General features: G+C 40.1%; 1 protein-coding gene across 1 annotated transcript in view; it reads left to right on the plus strand.

Annotated features, from left to right (window-relative positions):
- The window catches only part of CATSPERE (catsper channel auxiliary subunit epsilon), a 226,285-nt gene that overhangs the window by 170,643 nt on the left and 37,968 nt on the right, over positions 1-17,674 (plus strand). Inside the window, exons 15-18 of the mRNA XM_006157233.2 lie at positions 8,930-8,980; positions 10,722-10,755; positions 10,824-10,903; positions 16,533-16,632. Of these exons, the coding sequence (XP_006157295.1) occupies positions 8,930-8,980; positions 10,722-10,755; positions 10,824-10,903; positions 16,533-16,632 (265 nt within the window). The remainder of the gene's footprint in view (positions 1-8,929; positions 8,981-10,721; positions 10,756-10,823; positions 10,904-16,532; positions 16,633-17,674) is intronic.

Genomic DNA, 17,674 nt, shown 5'->3' on the forward strand with positions numbered 1-17,674 from the left:
CAAGAGGAGAATGGAGGAGAAGGGATTGCGGCGTGACCATCCCCCCTGGGGGGTGATTTCTCGCTTTCTGTCTCTATGTCTCTCTCTGTCTGGCGAGTGCACACGCCCTATAGCAAAAATCTCTCCAAAAAAAAAAAAAAGAAAAGAAAAGATTGGGGAGATGAACAGAATAAACAGATTCTGGGGTTTTTCATTTTAAAAAATGAAAGGTAAACAAATGAGTGTTTGGCACTTATGATTCGCTTGAGCGTCATGTTGGTGGTCAAGTGGTGGGATGGGGAAAAGCTTGTGTTTTCAGCCCTGCAGCCATGGTTTAGTGTTCCAGAGCCACCAGCTCTAAACCACACGTTCTGGACAGTTCACGTAACAGTGGGGATTTACCCACTTGCCTTTGTTTTTACTTTATCATGGGAGAGTCATAGACAATACTGTAAGATATTTCATTATAATTATTAACTTTCAACTCAACAAATAAATAGACTCTAAAAAAGGGGGGGGGGAAGAGGAAGGGAAATAGAAGAATCACTGTCTACGAAGTGTGTTAGGAAACCTCAGTGTTTTTTTTGACAGTGTAATTGCCCCTTCTCCATAACCATGCAAAAAAAAAAAAAAAAATGAAAGTCTTATATTACTCCTCAGAGTTGGAGTCAGATTGATGGGGTTTGTTTCTCTGTACATAGCTTAGGTTAACTGGGATTTTTCGTTGTAAGCAAGAAAACCTCACATTATCTAGGTTGAATTATCAAAATGGAGACCATGAGCCCAGTATACTTCCTAGTGGATTCAATATTTGGGACCATTGATGCAGCACTCACTTTCTGTGGTCAGAGGTGCTGAAGACCTTTGGGTCACCAGCTTGTTGTCTTTTATTTTATGAAAGAGGCCATGTGGATAATATTTTCTATGGTGGGATCAAATCCTACTCTGGGAGTGTTAAGCTGTTAAGTGAGTACATAAAGTAAAAGCTAAACGTAGTCAAAATGTGTACTGCATACACCGTCATCCACTCTCGAGTATGATGCTCATGAATTTGGCTGTATGCTCACGTTTAGCCCAGTCAGGAGTTTCTCTACAAGTAAATACACAGCTCTTCATCAGCTACTTAAGCAGCACCAGCCACACACAGGCAGGGATGCAGGATAAAATAAAGTCCTTGTCTTAGTGTAAATTACATTCTAGATAAGGAGGCAGAAAATAATTATATGAGCAAGTAAATAAAATTGCGTCAGATAGCTTTATGTGCCATAGGGAAATGTGCCAAGACAAGAGTTATTATTTTATGTGCAGAATGCTCAGAAAAGGCCTTGCTGAGAAGGTGCATGTAAGTAAAAACTGGAAAGAAGGCAGGAGTGAGACAGGCAGCTCTTTTGGGAAGGGCATTTCAGGAAGAGGGACACACGTATGCAGGGACCTGCAGTGGGAGTATGCTGGGAGGGTGGGAAATGGCGGAAGGGGAGCACTGGTGTGGAGTGAAGAAGGGCAGGGTGAGTGGAGATGACAGTCCAAAGCAGAGGAGCCATAGGATGAGCTTTTGTTTGTTTGTTGGAAGAGAGAGATTTTTGCTGTATAGCATGTGTGCTCACCAGAAAGACAGAGAAAGAGAGAAATCATCCCCTCAGGGGAAATGGCCATGCTGAAATTCCTTCTCCTTCATTCTCCTCTCAGGATTTTGGGGACACTCTTACATGTACTGCCTGGCACGAGTTTTAAGCCACCAGATCTGGGACTCCAGTCTGGGTCAACTACATGGGAGTCCAGCAACGTAACCATTATGTCATCTGCTGGTGCCATTGGTTGCTTTAACGATAGCCTTTTCCACATCAAATGCCTTTCATGGGCACGTGCAGCCTATGAAATAAGGCACCGAAGCATAGCACATCCATGTGATGTCGTTGACTTTGCACTTGCCCTTCTCTTCTGTGTCCCAATGTTACTTGCAGAGGCACAGCCGTGTCAGTGAAGCCTCTCACAGTCCTGTGTCAGACACTGTAGGCTAATTTCTAACCCCTTACACATTATGCTATAGTATTCCAGGTAGTTCATTTTTAAACAAAACACAGATATGTATTTCTTTCACACAGCAGTTCTAAGTAAGGTTTAAAATATCTATATTGTTAGGCCAGAGATTTAACTGTTGGCCTTTTGCCAGTGCTTCTCTGAATACAGAATAGTGCTGCTTAAAGCAAGAATAATAAGAAAAAAAATTCTATCTTATTTTCTTTTTATTTTTTTATTGCCATAGGACATTTGCCCTCACCAGAGAGGGAAAGGGAGAAAGCACCCTCCAGTGGAATGCAGTCATGCTACAGTCCCTTTTCTTGCATTTCTCCATGCTGTAAGGATTTAGGGCACACAGGCATATGTACCCATAGTATTTTTCAATCCACTAGGGCCAAGATTTGAACCAGGTGTTGACCTGAGAGAAGAAAGAGCTCTGGCTCTCTATGCACAGCATTTCTCTGCTGTACTATGGGGCCAGCCCTACAAGATGCTGTTTTACTTGATGCTACTTAATACCTGATAAATTGACTTATGAAAGAGAAAGAAAAGTCAAATGAAATAGCTAGGTAAATGACAGAAACCTGCCAGCTGAGCCAGATGTGTGAGCTGGAAGTGTGAGGTTGATAGTCGAGGTAGCAGAGGTGCATGTGAAAGGTGAGATCAGATAGATTCCCTGAGAATCAGTATTCAGGCCTCATAAGTGTAGAGACAAAAGGAAGAAGGAAACAAAAAGCAATCAAAGGAGGAAAACAACACAGAGCAGTATAACAGAAGCCTATATTTAAAAGTTTATTACTTCAAGCCGAAAATATAACTGTGTTTAGCTATGGTAACATTATAGGTCATGTGAATCAGAGCCACTGAACTTACGTTAAACTACTTTATTTTAGGTGTTCCAAGTAGCTGTTGGCTGTGACCGCGGAAAATTCATTGCAGTAAAAGGGCAAGTATTTCATTTGACCTGTCTTCCTCTTTAAAACAAATAATGAACTAAATGCTAATTACAAATGGTAATATTAGCCTAGTGACTGACATCCATAATGAATTTCAAAATAGGGTTGACATTGTTGTCGTTTCAATTGGTATAAACTTTTTTTTTTAGGTTTTGCTTTAAGGCATGTGTGCATGCCAGAAAGAGAGAGAGAAAGGAAGAGAGAAAGAGGGAGAAAGAAGTTAAGTGAGAAATCACCCCCTTTTGTGGAGGATGGCCATGCCACAGTCCTTTGTCTTCCATTCTCCTCTCAGGATTTAGGGCATGCACACACATGCACCCAGTGTAATTTTCAAGCTGCTGGATCAGGAACTCGAACTATAAAATTGGCCATGTGGGATACAGCACCTTAACCTCCATGCCACCTGTTCACCCTATATAAACTTTCTGACAAGCCAAATATTACATTTGAATCATACTAAAAAAGCAAAGCATTCTTCTTCACCTCTTTTTTAAAAAGTATTATTTATTTAATTTTATTAATTACTATTATTATTTTCAAATTTTCTATAGGCACATGCACTCATGAGAGATACACAGAGAAAGAGAAAGCAAACCTCCAGGTCTGCTACTCAAGCCATGGTGAGACATATGGGATTCTAGTTCTTTTACCACTATACCACCTTCTGATCCTCACCTCCCTTTTAATAAGGCAATTTCTTTTCTCTTCTTTTTTTTCTTTTTGCCAGTGGGCTTTATGTGGCTCACCAGAGACAGACAGAGAAAGAGGGAGAGGGTGCGGAGAAAGCCCCCCTTGTTGGGTATAGTCATACCTCAATCCCTCCCCTCTGTGTCCCTCCTTTGGGGATTTTGGACATGAATGTACACTTATCTGGCATATTTTTCAAACATCTGGGTCAAGAACTCAAACACCAACTAGTGCCAACCAGCCATGTAGGATTGAGCTGCTATAACCACCAGGCATCAGAACCAGTCCAATAAGCCAGTTTCTATCTTTGCAATTACCTCTCAGCTCTTGAGTCTACAGCTCAACCCAGAGAAATAAGAGGGAGAAATACCTACCTCTGTTTTATATCCCACTGAAATCAGTTATAATTTTATTTCTTTTTTTAAAAGAATTATTTTATTATTTATCTTAATTTGACCAGAGAGGGACACAGGAGAGAGAGAAATAAAGAGAGGGAAAGTGAAAAAGCAAGCAGGCAGGTCCGGGACTCAAACCGCAGTTGGTCATGTGGAAGTCCAGTGCTCTTAACCACCACACCACCTGCTGGTTCCAATGTTTTTACTTATGTCAAAGAAGCCTTGGTTTTCTGCATATTTTTTTTTTTGAGAGGTTTTTACTATAGGGCATGTGAGCTCACCAGAAAGCCAGAGAAAGCCAGAGAGACAGAAAGCCAGAAATCACCCCCCAGGAGGGATGGCCATGCCGCAATCCTTTCTCCTCCATTCTCCTCTTGGGATCTTGGGCACGCACGCACACACGCCCGGCGTGAGTTTTAAGCCACCGGGTCCGGGACGTGAACCGCAGTCGACTACGTGGGAGTCCAGCGACGTAGCCATTTTGCTAACTGCTGGTTCCCACCAATAGTTACTTTTCTTATGTTTACCTGAGGGTCATTCACTAGAATGACTGTAGTACGGGACTGGTTTCTGTTAAACTGTATTGCTGTGGCAGTATTTTACATTCTGAATCCTCAAATCTAAATGCACTAACAACAACAACAAAAATTAAAAATCATGGATTTCAAGGACCAGCAGTTGGCATAATGGCAGTCGCTGGACTCCCATGTAGTCAACTGCAGTTCTAGTCCCGGACCCAGTGGCTTAAACTCATGCTGGGCATGTGTACGTGTGCGTGCGTGCCCAAGATCCTGAGAAGAGAATGAAGGAGAAGGGATTGCGGCATGGTCATCCCCCCTTGGGGGTGATTTCTGGCTTTCTGTCTCTCTGTCTCTCTCTGTGTGTTTCTGGTGAGCACACGCACCCTATAGCAAAAAACCTCTCAAAAATAAATAAATAAATAAATAAAGGAAAAAGAAAAAGAAAAAAGAAAAAACAGCAACAGCAACAAAAACCATGGATTTCAGAGCCTTACTCTGGGCCTTAGTCAATGACTCATTGCTCTGGAACCCCAAAATCAACTCTAATATCTCAGATGCAGGCTGTAACAGACCAAAGGTTTTTGGAGTCACCAGGAGAGACGTGGGGTAATAAGGGGTCCAAAGTACTTCAGGAGAGCCAAGAGAGCTATTGATGAAGGAGGACATCTCTTGGGGTTTGGATTCAGGGTGGGGGTTGGTCTAGACCTTCAATAGCCATCTAAAAAGAGTGAGGGCTAGGATTCCTTCTAAGTTACCCTGAAAGCAACTAAATGGTCAAATGAGTAACTTAACTTACTAAACATTCTGTTACTTCATTGACCATTATGTTGAGGCCATATGGGAAAGTCCTAGCTTTACATCCCGCAGTTTCTTTGGGATCCTGGGCATGTGTACGCTTGTGATCCTGGCTGGCTGAGGCTGGAGGTGGATTGTGGCATGGGGACCTTCTTGGTGGTCTCTTGCTCTGTATAAGCATTGGCAGTTTCACACTCGAGAGAATCTCTCTGGATGCAGTGTGGAAAAGCCTTTTCCCAGAAGGCACACCTCATTGTACATCAGAGACTTCACACAGAAGAGAAGCCTTATGAATGCAGTGATTGTAGAACCTTCTTTATAAGTAAGACCTGACTAAACACCAGAGAATTCACATGGGAGAGAAACTTTATGAGTGTAGTGAGTGTGAAAAAACCTTTAGAAGCAAGTCTAAACTCATTCAGCATCAGCAAATTCATACCGGAGAGAAACCATATGTATGCATTGAGTGTGACAAGGCCTTTTCTCACTTGTCTGTCCTCATTAACCATAAGAAAACTTACACAAGACAGAAAGCAATACATTCATTGAAGGTGGAGGAACCTTCCTAAGGGAGTCAGATATTTTTATGTAAGAGTAGACTTGTAGGAACCAGCAGATGGTGAAATGGTTATGTTGTTGGACTCCCAACATAGTTGACCATGGTTCGAGTTCCAGACTGGACAGCTTAAAACTCTCACCAGACTTATGTGCGTGCCCAAAACACTTTGCGGAGAATGGAGGAGAAGGAACTGCAGCATCTCCTCTGGGGGGTGATTTCTTGCTTTCTGTCTCTCCTGTGAGTGCATATGCCCTATAGCAAAAATCTCTCTCTCTCTCTCCTGAAAAAAAAGAGCAGTCTTGTAGAAGAGCAAACCTCTATGATTATGACATCTATGGAAATGCCTTCTTCAGTAACCCAGCTCTTTTTTTTTTTTGAAGAGGTTTTTGCCTCAGGGTATGTGCACTCGCCAGCAGAGAGAGACAGACACAATGAGAGGAGAAGTGAGAAATCACCCCTGGAAAGATGGTCAAGCTCCAATTCCTTCTTCTCCTTTCTCCTCCTAGGATCTTGGGCATGCATGCACATATGCCCTGTGTGACTTTCTTCTACTTCTTCTTTGAGAGAGGGAGATTTTAGCTATAGGGTGTGTGTGCTCACCAGACAGAGAAAGACAGACAGAAATAAATAAATCACCCCCTAGGGGGAATGGCCACCCCCAAATCTCTTCTCCTCCATTGCCCTCTCCGGATCTTGGGCACTCACGCACACACGACTGGCATGAGTTTTAAGTCACTGGGTCTAGGACTTGAAGCGCAGTAAACTGTGGGAGTCTATCAGTGTAACCACTACCATCTGTTGGTCCCTTCCCACTCCCCCCATGTGATTTTCAAGCCACCGGGTCTGGCACTTGAACTGCTATCAGCCATGTGAGAGGACTTGAAGCGCAGTAAACTATGTGGGAGTCTATCAGTGTAACCACTACCATCTGTTGGTCCCTTCCCACTCCCCCCATGTGATTTTCAAGCCACCGGGTCTGGCACTTGAACTGCTATCAGCCATGTGAGAATCCAATGACATAACACACTATGCCACCTGCTGCTCCTCAGGAATCCAGGTCTTATTAAACAACCCTAGGCTCCTAGTAGGTGGAAATGTAGTGATTATGGGACAACCATTTCCAACCAGTAAAGCCTTGGTGGGTAATCAGGTATTTGCATGGGGAATAAACCTTGCACCTCAGTGACTGTGACTACACCTTTAGTAATAAATTATGTCTTATGTGTTAGAAAAAACTGTAATAAGATTCTTATAAATTTACCCTTTTAACCATTTTAAAATATACAATTAAGTGCCATTAGGTACCCTTACAGTGTTGTGCAGATGGCACCACTAACCAGTTCCAAAATATTTTCATCATCTCCAATAGGAAACTATCCAATAAGCAGTCATTTCCCATTTTGTTTCTGTTCGGTCCCTGATGGCCATTAATCTAATCTCTCTGTAGATTCACCTATTCTAGATAGTTCATATGAATGTAATCATACAATATGTAACCTTCATGGCTTACTTTTTCACTTAGCGCATTTCTGAGTTCCAGTCATGTTGTGGCACTGTACTTCACTTCCTTTTATGACTGAGTAATACTCCATATATGGACATACCGTATTTTGTTTATCCGTTCATCAGTTTGCGGGTATTTGGGGTGTTTTTACCTTTCGGCTTTTGTAAATAGTGCTTCTATGACTATTCATGTACAAATTTGTTTGAGTACTTGTTTTCAATGATTTGGGGTAAGTATCTAGGAGTGGAATTACTGGGTGATATGATAATCCTATATTTATCTTGTTGAGGAACCACCCAACTGCTTTTTTAAAAAATTGATTTAATTTTATGTATTTATCATTATTATTACTTTTTAAATCTGACCAGAGAAAGTCAGAGAGAGAGAGAAGGAAAGTGTGAAAGCAAGCCACCAGGTCCAGGACATGAATTCTGGTCAGTCATGTGGAAGTCCAAAGCCTTAACCACCATGCCACCTACCAGCCCCACCACCAAACTTTTATACAGCCCTGTGACATTTTACATTGCCATTAGTAACATATGAGGGTTTCAGGTTTTCCACATCTTCACCCACATTTGTTGTTTTCTGCTTTGGGGTTTTTGTTTGTTTGGTTTTGGTTTTTAGATTTTTTTTCTTTGTGTTATAGGGAGCATGCCCTTGCTAGAGAGACAGACAGAAAGTAAGAAATCACCCCCCACACACACACTGTGGGGGGATGGCCACGCTGCAGTCCCTTCTCCACCCGTCTCCTCAGGATTTGGGGTGTGCATTCCTGTGCACACGCACACACACACACCTGGCATGATTTTCAAACCAGGCAGTTGGTCATGTGGGATCCAGTACCTTAACATCCATGCCACCTGCTGACCTATTTTAGTATTTTAAATTGACAGAAGAAATTGTATCTAAAAGTGGTCTTCAAAAAGTTCTTAGAAAATATGTATTATAAAAATACTATGCATGCATTTCAATTTTGGAGACACAAAAGTAAGCTCATGTTTTAATTCCATTTTTTTCATGAACTTTTTGAAGGCTGTTCATGTACAACATGTTTATAAATACACTGTGGAATACGAAATCTAGCATCAACCCCCATGGTTATCATTTTTGTGGCAAGAACACTTAACATCCACTCTTAGCATTTTCCAAGAGTACATTATTACCTGCAATCACTGTGTTGTACAATAGTTTCTTGAATTTATTCCTCTTATGTAACTGAAATTTTGTATCCTTTGGCTGACTTCTCTCCCACCCCAGCTTTCTATGAATTTTTAATAAGTAGGCCAAACCTAAGAGGTAAATCAGTAGAATTCTAATTCTGGTTTCCTCAGAAAATTTTATACAGATGATTTTTTAAAAAATGGAAATCCTAGGGCTTCATGTGAACCCTAATGATTCTAATTTCATAAATATGATTCTGTGATACTCTCCAGATTGAGAATCATTGAGCTAGACCATCAAATATTTAAGCAAACATATGTGATGATATTACAACTTTGTTTCTTTTTTTGTAGATTTAATAACAAAGATTGTCTTCACCATGATTTTTCTTACGTGATTGAAAAGTAAGAAATATTTTTAAATAAGACTGAGTTTTATGTCAATGTTGTACCAGTCATTTATAATCAGTTAGCACTTACTCATTGAATTCCTATTAGCATCATGTGCTCCTTTGACACTATGCAGGCAGTTTTAATATTAAATAAAATGTATAGAAGCTATAAATAACTTTTTTGAAATATACAAGGGAAATAGTGAGTCATGGTCTCCTTCAATTCAATTGAAAAAGCAAACCTCACTTACATATGTGTAATCTCAAATCCCATATTGTTTAAGGGGTTGAGAGTCTTTTAAAACATCATAGAAAATGCATGTTATGAAAAAGCTTTGTGTAGATTTCAGATTTCTTTTGCAGGAAAATAAACTACTGTTTTTATTTAAGAGAGATTTTTGCTATAGGGCATGTGCATTCATTGGAGACTAAACAAGAGACAGAAAGCAAGAAATCGCACTCCCAGGAGGATGGCCACACCTCAATCCCTTCTCCTCCATTCTCTCGGGATTTTGAGCACACACGCACACATGCCCAGAGAAAGTTTTAAGCCACTGGGTGCAGGATTTGAACCATGTTCATTTATATGGGAGTCCAGTGACGTAACCATTATGCCATCTGCTTGTCCCAATAAACTACTTTAAATCTATTTTCCATTAACTTTCTGAAATGCCCGCATACACAAATATTTTTTCCCACATAATTCTTTTATAACTTTTTGTGACTGTGATTAAGCTTAGAAGTTATACATTTACCAGGAAAGACCTGACATCAGACATTCTAGTAATGGGACTTTACACTATAGTTTGTGTTTAATTTAATACATATTTATTTTTAATAATGTGATTTATTTAAGACATAACTATCAAGAGTTTATCTCCTAAAGATAAAAATCTTAAAACTTTAAAAAATATTTATTAGGTTGTCAGAAGGATAAAAGTCCATAACTTCTGAAATCTTTATAACAACCTTTAAAAAACTATGAAATTTTCTCTTCCTATTTAATTAAAATAAGTGAAACGATGGGCATATTCCTTAAGTGATTTTTATTAAACTTCAAGGCAGGGTGGAGGAGTGGCGAGCCTACATGCTCCAGCTTGTAATGCTTAATGAAGGAAAGAAGACACTGTAGTGAGGAGGAAACATTTAATACTCAGTGAAGGCACCACTGTTTAGTATCTGTGTAGCAGCTGGGCCTGAAGGGTAAGGTATGAAATGGGCTCTATCTCCTATGGCACCAGTTTCTTAAATCTGATCCCTTGAACATGGTATGGAGCATGTGGCTAGTGACTGTGATTCCAGTTTGAAGATTGACAAGACAGAAAATGGATGTGGGAAACTAGTTTTAAAGCAATAAACCCTGGAGTTCATGAAGGAGCAGCATAGCAAGAAACCTAATTTAGGTGGTAGCTGAAGTTTAAAAATGCATATCTATTGTTACTGACTCGGAAGTCCCTAGTTCTTTCACCTGTTAATATTCGGGAAAGAACTGCACTGTAATAGCACAGTGAACATGGACTGTATAATCATATGCATCTCCGTTAGTCGTAAAGCCAGGTTTGTAGCTTTGAGCCATAATTTACACCTTGTTGGTTGTTGTAGAAGATACCTGAAACGTAATTAGCACTCAGTATTTTACGATTATGATGATCTACTTGACTTCTGTGACATCTCCTTGCCTATATGAAGTCACAGTTTCAGTTTTTAAGTTTAGAAAGGGAAAGAAAAACTAATGAAAAATGTCTGTCTTATAGGTCATATCTGAGGGATCGACCATCTGAAAACTTGGTAAGAAAACTATAATTTTGTTAATGGGCCAAATATATAAAATAGCTAAAGCAATTTTCCTTTTCTAGAAAGTAAGATTTGACTGGAAAAAATATGGCTGCCCTTTGAAACTTGATTCCAAAGAAAAATTTCAACCTTCAATTCAATTGTAAGTCTCATCAGATTTTTTGTTACTTATTTTGAAGGTTTCAAAATAAAAATATGAAAGTAAGATTAATCAATCATCATGTATTTAATAATGAATATTTTTGAGTACTCAATATATGTGAGACTTGGTTTTCAGTTTATTGGCACTAGTAGCTAATATGATCTATGACCTCCATTTTGCTAAACCAGTGATCAGTTCTCAATTTTTACCTTTATTTCACTAACAAGAATTGATATAATTAGTCACCCACTTTACTTGAATTTTTTTTTTAATTTGGCTTCCAGGATACCTCGTTCTTCCACTTGTTCTGCTATATCACTAATAGATTCCTCCTCAATTTCATAGTTCCTTCTTTCCTCTCTGAATTCCCAAGGCTGAGGGCGCTTTTTTCTTTTTCCCATACCAACTCTCTTTCAGTGATGTCATTCAGTCTCACAGACTCAAATGTCTCAAAATATTGATATATCCTGAAACTGTATCTACACCCTGAATGTTTAGCTCTTTTCATGTCAGAGTATGATATATATCACAGCTATATTATCTACACATGGCCCCTCCTAGGTTATCATCATGTCTGAAAAAAAGAAGACTCGAAGGATTACACGGGGTACTTTATTTTTGAAATAATTATTTAATTTTTATTTGTTATTATTATTACTTTAATCTGACCAGAGAGAGAGAAAAAGGGAAAGTGAGAAAGCAAGTCTCCAGGTCTAGGCTCAGATCATGGGGGCCATGTGGGGAGTCCAGCATTTGAACAACCATGGCACCTGCTGGGCCTCAAGTGATATTTTAAAGGATCAAGACTAAACGTAGTTTGCCTCACTTCCACTCACATCCCATTATCTGAACCCTAATGCCATGGCCCAGATCAAAATGTAAGGTAGTCTAGAAAATGGAAACAGGCCCAATTCCTGAACCCCAGACTAAAAATTCCATTGAGATGTTGAATACAGATATTTAGAAATTTCAAATGTAACCTATCCAAAACTGAACTCCTGTCCTTTCCTTCAAAACCTGCTATGCCATTAGTCTTTTCATATTTCAGTTGATAGCAATGCCATCATTTTGGTTGATGAGGCCAAAACTTTGAAATAATCGCTGACTATTCCCTTTCTTTTATTACCTATAGACAATCCTACAGTGAATGCTACTGGTTCTCTCTTCAAAGTGCACATGGAATCTCCTTATCACCACTTACACGGCTACCATGCTGACCCAAGTCATCATTACTGAACTGAATAATTACCATAGTCTTTTTGTTGCTCTCCCTGCTCCTACTCGTGCATCTATATAGCATCAAGAGCAAATCACTTGGGGCCGCAGGTGGTGTGGTGATTAAGGCACTGAACTCCCACATGGCTGACTGCAGTGTGAATACCAGACCTGATGGCTTGCTTTATCTCTATTTTTTTTCTCTCTCTCTCTGATCAACTTAAATAACAATAATAATAAATAAAATTAAATAATAAATAATTCTTTTTTAAAAAAGGAGTAAATCATTTCAAGCCAAGTTAGGGCCAGCCTGAAGCACAGTGGTTAGGCACTGTGCATAAGAGCTGGATCCCACCTGGCCAACTATGGTGGTTTGAAAATCATGCCAGGCATGTGCCCAAAATCCTGATATGAGGGCTGGCCCTGTAATGCAGGAGTTAAGCATTATGTAGAGGGAGCCATATCCCACATTTAAATCTTGGCCTCAGTGGCTTGAAAAACATGCTGCATATGTGTGTTTGTGCCTTCTCAGGATCTTGATGTGACAGAGGAATAGAGGAAAGGGGAATATAGCGTGACCAGACACCACTGGGAATTCTCTCTCTCTCTCTCTCTCTCTCGCACACACACACACACACACACACACACACACACACACATCCTCTGGCAATGAAACAAAGAAAGAAATAGATAGATTGGGCTGAGTAGGAAATGAAGACAACCTAGGAAGGAACTGCTGTGTAGAAAAGAAGGGAAGAGCTCAGAGACCAAAAATCTCTATGAGGTCAAGGACAGATGAAAGGATATGTGGAAAATGGAAAATGTTGGGATCAGAGAGCAGACCACCAGAATAGTACTATTTTGGACTACTGTGGCAGCACTTTGGTCTGGAGATAATATATTTGTATTTCTGTTACTAGAACTCACTTGATAAAACTTTCAGCTTCCAATTTCCCTAGGATAAATGACTGGATATTAGAGAGCAGCGACATTGGGACAGTCAGATCAATAAGGCTTAGTGTCCAGTTCAGTTGAATTATAGCAATACATAGTTATAACTGGGTATCCAATCCAGGTATTCATCAAAGGTGATTTTGGTTGCTAATTAATTCATTAGCTTTGCAAATCAGGCAGACTTGAATAAGCTTTGATAACCAATGAACAGGGGTGACCACTAGAAAATTAGTCCATAGTCAAGGTCTCTAGATTACAACAAACACCTTACCTTCATAGGGAATAACTTAGGAACAAGGTTGGGCAGAATTGTACAAATAAAGGAAGAATAGATTTAATATAAGGAGCTATCCACATTTCTCACAATTCATCCATATTGCCACTAGATAGCACTGTGGCCTTTTGCTTTTTGTTTTGTTTTGTTTTGTTTTTAAGTGAGATTTTTGCTATAGGGCATCTGTGCTCACCAGAGTCACAAAGAGACAGAAAGAGAGAAATCACCCTCCTGGGGGGGATGGCCACACTACAATCCTTTCTCTCCTCTAGGGATTTTGGGCACATTCGCACACATGCACCCAGTATGAGTTTTAAGCCACTGGGTCCGAGACTCAAGCAGTGGTGGACTATGTGTGAGTCCAGCAACGTAACCATTACACCATCTGCTGGTCCCAACTTTTTCCTTTTTGATTTTTTCAAGAGATATTTTTCTATAGGGTGTGTGCACTCACCAGAGAGACAGAGAGACAGAAAGGGAGCAATCAGCCACCAGGGGAGATGGCCATGCCATAATCTCCTCTCCTCCGTTCTCCTCTTGGGATTTTGGGCACACTTGCACATGTGCCTGTTGTGAGTTTGAAGCTGCTGGGTCTAGAATTCACACTGCAGTCGACTATGTGGGAGTTCAGTAATGGAACCATTGTGTCATCTGTTGATCCCGCTTTTTGCTTTTATGTGAGTCAACCAATGCCAGCTCACATCATTCAATTAAAATCTTTTTTAAAAATTACAACATGGAGGCCAACAGGTGGTGTAGTGGTTAAGGTGCTGGACACCCACATGGGTGCAAGGTTCAAGTCCAGGACTAGATAGCTTGAAACCCATGGGGCATACGTGCATGTGCCCAAAATCCCTAAAGGAGAATGAAGAAGAGATTGCAGCATGGCCATCCCTCCTGGAGAGTGACTTCTCACTTTCTGTCTCTCTGGCAAGCACATGTGCCCAATAACAAAAATCTCTCCAAAAGTAAAACGTGGCTTTGGGGCTAGTTCATTCGTTCGTTCGTTCGTTCATTCATTCATTCATTTATTTCAGAGAGGTTTTTGATATAGGGCGCGTGCGCTCACCAGAAAGACAGAGAGAGACAGAGAGACATAAAACCAGAAATCACCCCCCATAGGGGATGGTCACACTGCAATCCCTTCTCCTCCATTCTCTTCTTGGGATCTTGGGTATGCACACACACACTCAGCATGAGTTTAAGCCACCGGGTCCGGGACTTGAGCCGCGGTTGCCTACGTGGGAGTCCAGCGACATAGCCATTACGCCAACTGCTGGTCCCGGGACTAGTTCTTAATAATTTAAGAATCTGATGAATTTCAGGTGATGCAATTAGACACCTACTCCTTCCAAAGTTATTAGACTTACAACTTTGTTAAAACCTGACCCAAATATCTGAGAGATTATGCGTTTTATACAAAAGTATATGTTTACACACATGTCTGAGCATGTTTTTATGGTGAAAAAGTCCACAGTTCTCTTTAGAAGTCCTGTGGCCCATAGCACAGTTCAGGTCCCAGATCTGGTGGCTTAGAAAATACACCAGGTATGTTGGGCGTGCTCAAAATCTGGAAAGGAAGAAGGAGATAGGATTACAGCATGATCATTCCCCATGGGAAATGGTTTCTTCTTTTCTCCTCTATCTCTGTTTCTCTCTGGTGAGTGCATATGTCTTCTAACAAGAAAAATAAATTCTCTGTGGCCCTCCTTCTCTACCAAGAAGTAAATTGATGATCAATATTCAAATCCATAGCTAGTCATGTCTGCTTGAGAACTGATCTTGTGAATTCATCTATTCATGATTTCTCAAAACTAATTAAGATGAAAATAAAATAACTTCTCAGATGCCACTTTTTGGCATCTAAAGGTTTCCTACTCAAATTGTGAGAATGGGACCACTGGGAGGGTAACAAGCTGTACCAGACCTGGAAAGCCAGATAGCACAATGGCAAGGCGAAGGAAGCAGAGATCTGGAATGTGAATAAGGACACACTGTTAAAGTCCTGTTCTTTTTTTTGAATAGACACAGAATTGTGAAACAAGAAATTATGTCAGAGAGTTGGGCAACAGTCCATGAATCAGCAGCAAGTACCTGAGGTCACTAAGTGAATGATATAGGGTATGGGGGACAATTTCATTCAGAAATATGGGCAATAACTGATGGAGAAAGAAGCCATGGAACCATTTTTACAGTCACATGTTCTGGTATGCAAATGTGTGACTTTATCAATAACTGAACTTAAGCTTTGGTCTCAAGCTCCTATTTTCATATGGTAGCAGGAAAGAAAAATCTTAATATGAAGTACCTCATCTCTTTTAAAACTAACTGTTAGGTAAATTCTTCAAGCTCAATAGAGTTTAGGTATCCAGTCCTAGCATCAGGGGAGGGCTATCTCGTTTGTGTAGGAGTCTTTGCTGGTGTCTGTCGCTCCAGGGAGCATAATTATAGATGACTTCGGCTTCTCAACAATCCCTCAGCTCTTACAGGTACTGCTGATCCTTTGAGACAGAGCCAACATCTTCCAGCTGCTTCCTCCTGGGAGAGCTGCAGTATCTCAGTTCTCATCATAGTCATTTTGTGGTTTCCTTCTCTAGTACTTGCTAGGCAATCAGTGAATTAGGTGTTCAGTAAATGCTTTCCCCAACATAAGTTCCACCTGTTCAAAAAGTGACAAATTCTTAATTATGATTAAGGAGTTTTTGTTTGCTGTAGGGCTTGCGCTTGCCACAGAAAGGAAGAGACAGACAGACAGACAGACAGACAGAGACAGGAAAGTAAGGAATTACATATGTCTTCTCCCCGGGGGATGCCCATGCCACAATCCTATCTTCTCTATTCTCCTCTTAGGATGTTGGGCATGTACACACATGTGCCTGGCATATTTTTTAAGCCATGGAACTTAAACCATGCAGTAAGCCAAGTGGGATCCAGCCACTTTAACCACCATGCCACTGGCTGGACTGATTTTTATTTTTAAATGTCATTTTATTCAGTAGTCAAAATAGACTTTATAATAGATACTACTATTATTTTACACATAAGAAAATTGAGTCTTCAAATGTTTAAGTAACTTCTCCAGGGTAACAAAGCTATTAAGTAATAAAGACAGGATTTAAACCTCAGCCCATCTGACTTGAAAGATGGAACTCTCTTTTTTATACTTAACTGTTATTTTTTTTTCAGGTTCAATGCTAATGGTTTTATTGAAGATGTTAAAGCAAATTTCATAGTGTGGGAAATACATGGTAGGGACGACTACAGCTTTAATAATACTATGAAGCAGGTATGACATCTTTGAATTTAATAATACTATAAAGCAGGTATGATATCTTTGACAGAGTTTAGCATGCAATTAGAAATGTCAATTCTATTTTAAATCTATCTATAAATTATCTAAGGAAAACAGACCTTGGCAGTATTAGATAGGGAAAAATCACTTCTATATCAAATTCCATGGCTACTAAAATTCATTCGTGAAAAAAAAGATGCCACTGTAATATAAAACAGACATAGAAGAGTCAGAAGAAATAAAATAATGTTTGTACTAGGATGATGCAATTAAACATGAGTATTTTATTTTCTCTTCAAACTGTGTTTAATGTCTGATTATTTATAGCTCTGTCTTTGGCTTTAGAACATTGGTACTAAATCAAATAGACACTCTTTAGGCTTCATCTTGACCTCTTTGCATCATTTGACCCTGCTGACCTTGGCTTCAGGGCTTCTGTACTCTCCCAGTTTTCCTCTATCCTCTGAGACTAGTTGAGCTCAGCCTCTTGATGAATCCTCCTTATTCTGTTCTTTGACTTTGTAGGATGCAGCAAAAAGGCCTTACCACTCTCAGTCACCTAGTTCACCTGCATAGGTAGGCCTTTCTGCCCTTGAAGGCCCCCATCACAATGGAGCCTCTCTCGAAATTACTAGCATTGATCCCTAAGATTCCCCAAAGATCTTACACTCAAACAGAACCAAAGATAAGTCCTTCCAAAGCAGCATCCTTATCTACCAGAGAATCACCCAGGAAGTATAACCCATCTATTAATAGATGGCAGCCAAGGGAACTGATCACCTGCCACTCCCGAGGGAATGCAAGAACTGATTGTCTTTCAATTACATAACAGATAAATCCATCCCACCACACATCCTCATATACTTGTTCAGTAACCAGTTCAGAAGTCCTTCTAGTCGACTTCCTCCCAGCAGTCTTGCCATTAAGCTGTTGTACCCTCCTCTCTTGGCTCATATTCCTATTGCTCTCTTACTTCTCACAGGTTAAATGTTCTTAGCTCCATCAGCAGTAAAATATCCTCATAGGATATTTCTTT

Source organism: Tupaia chinensis, unplaced genomic scaffold (genome assembly GCF_000334495.1).
Source record: "Tupaia chinensis unplaced genomic scaffold, TupChi_1.0 Scaffold000532_1, whole genome shotgun sequence".
Classification (NCBI taxonomy): domain Eukaryota; kingdom Metazoa; phylum Chordata; class Mammalia; order Scandentia; family Tupaiidae; genus Tupaia; species Tupaia belangeri.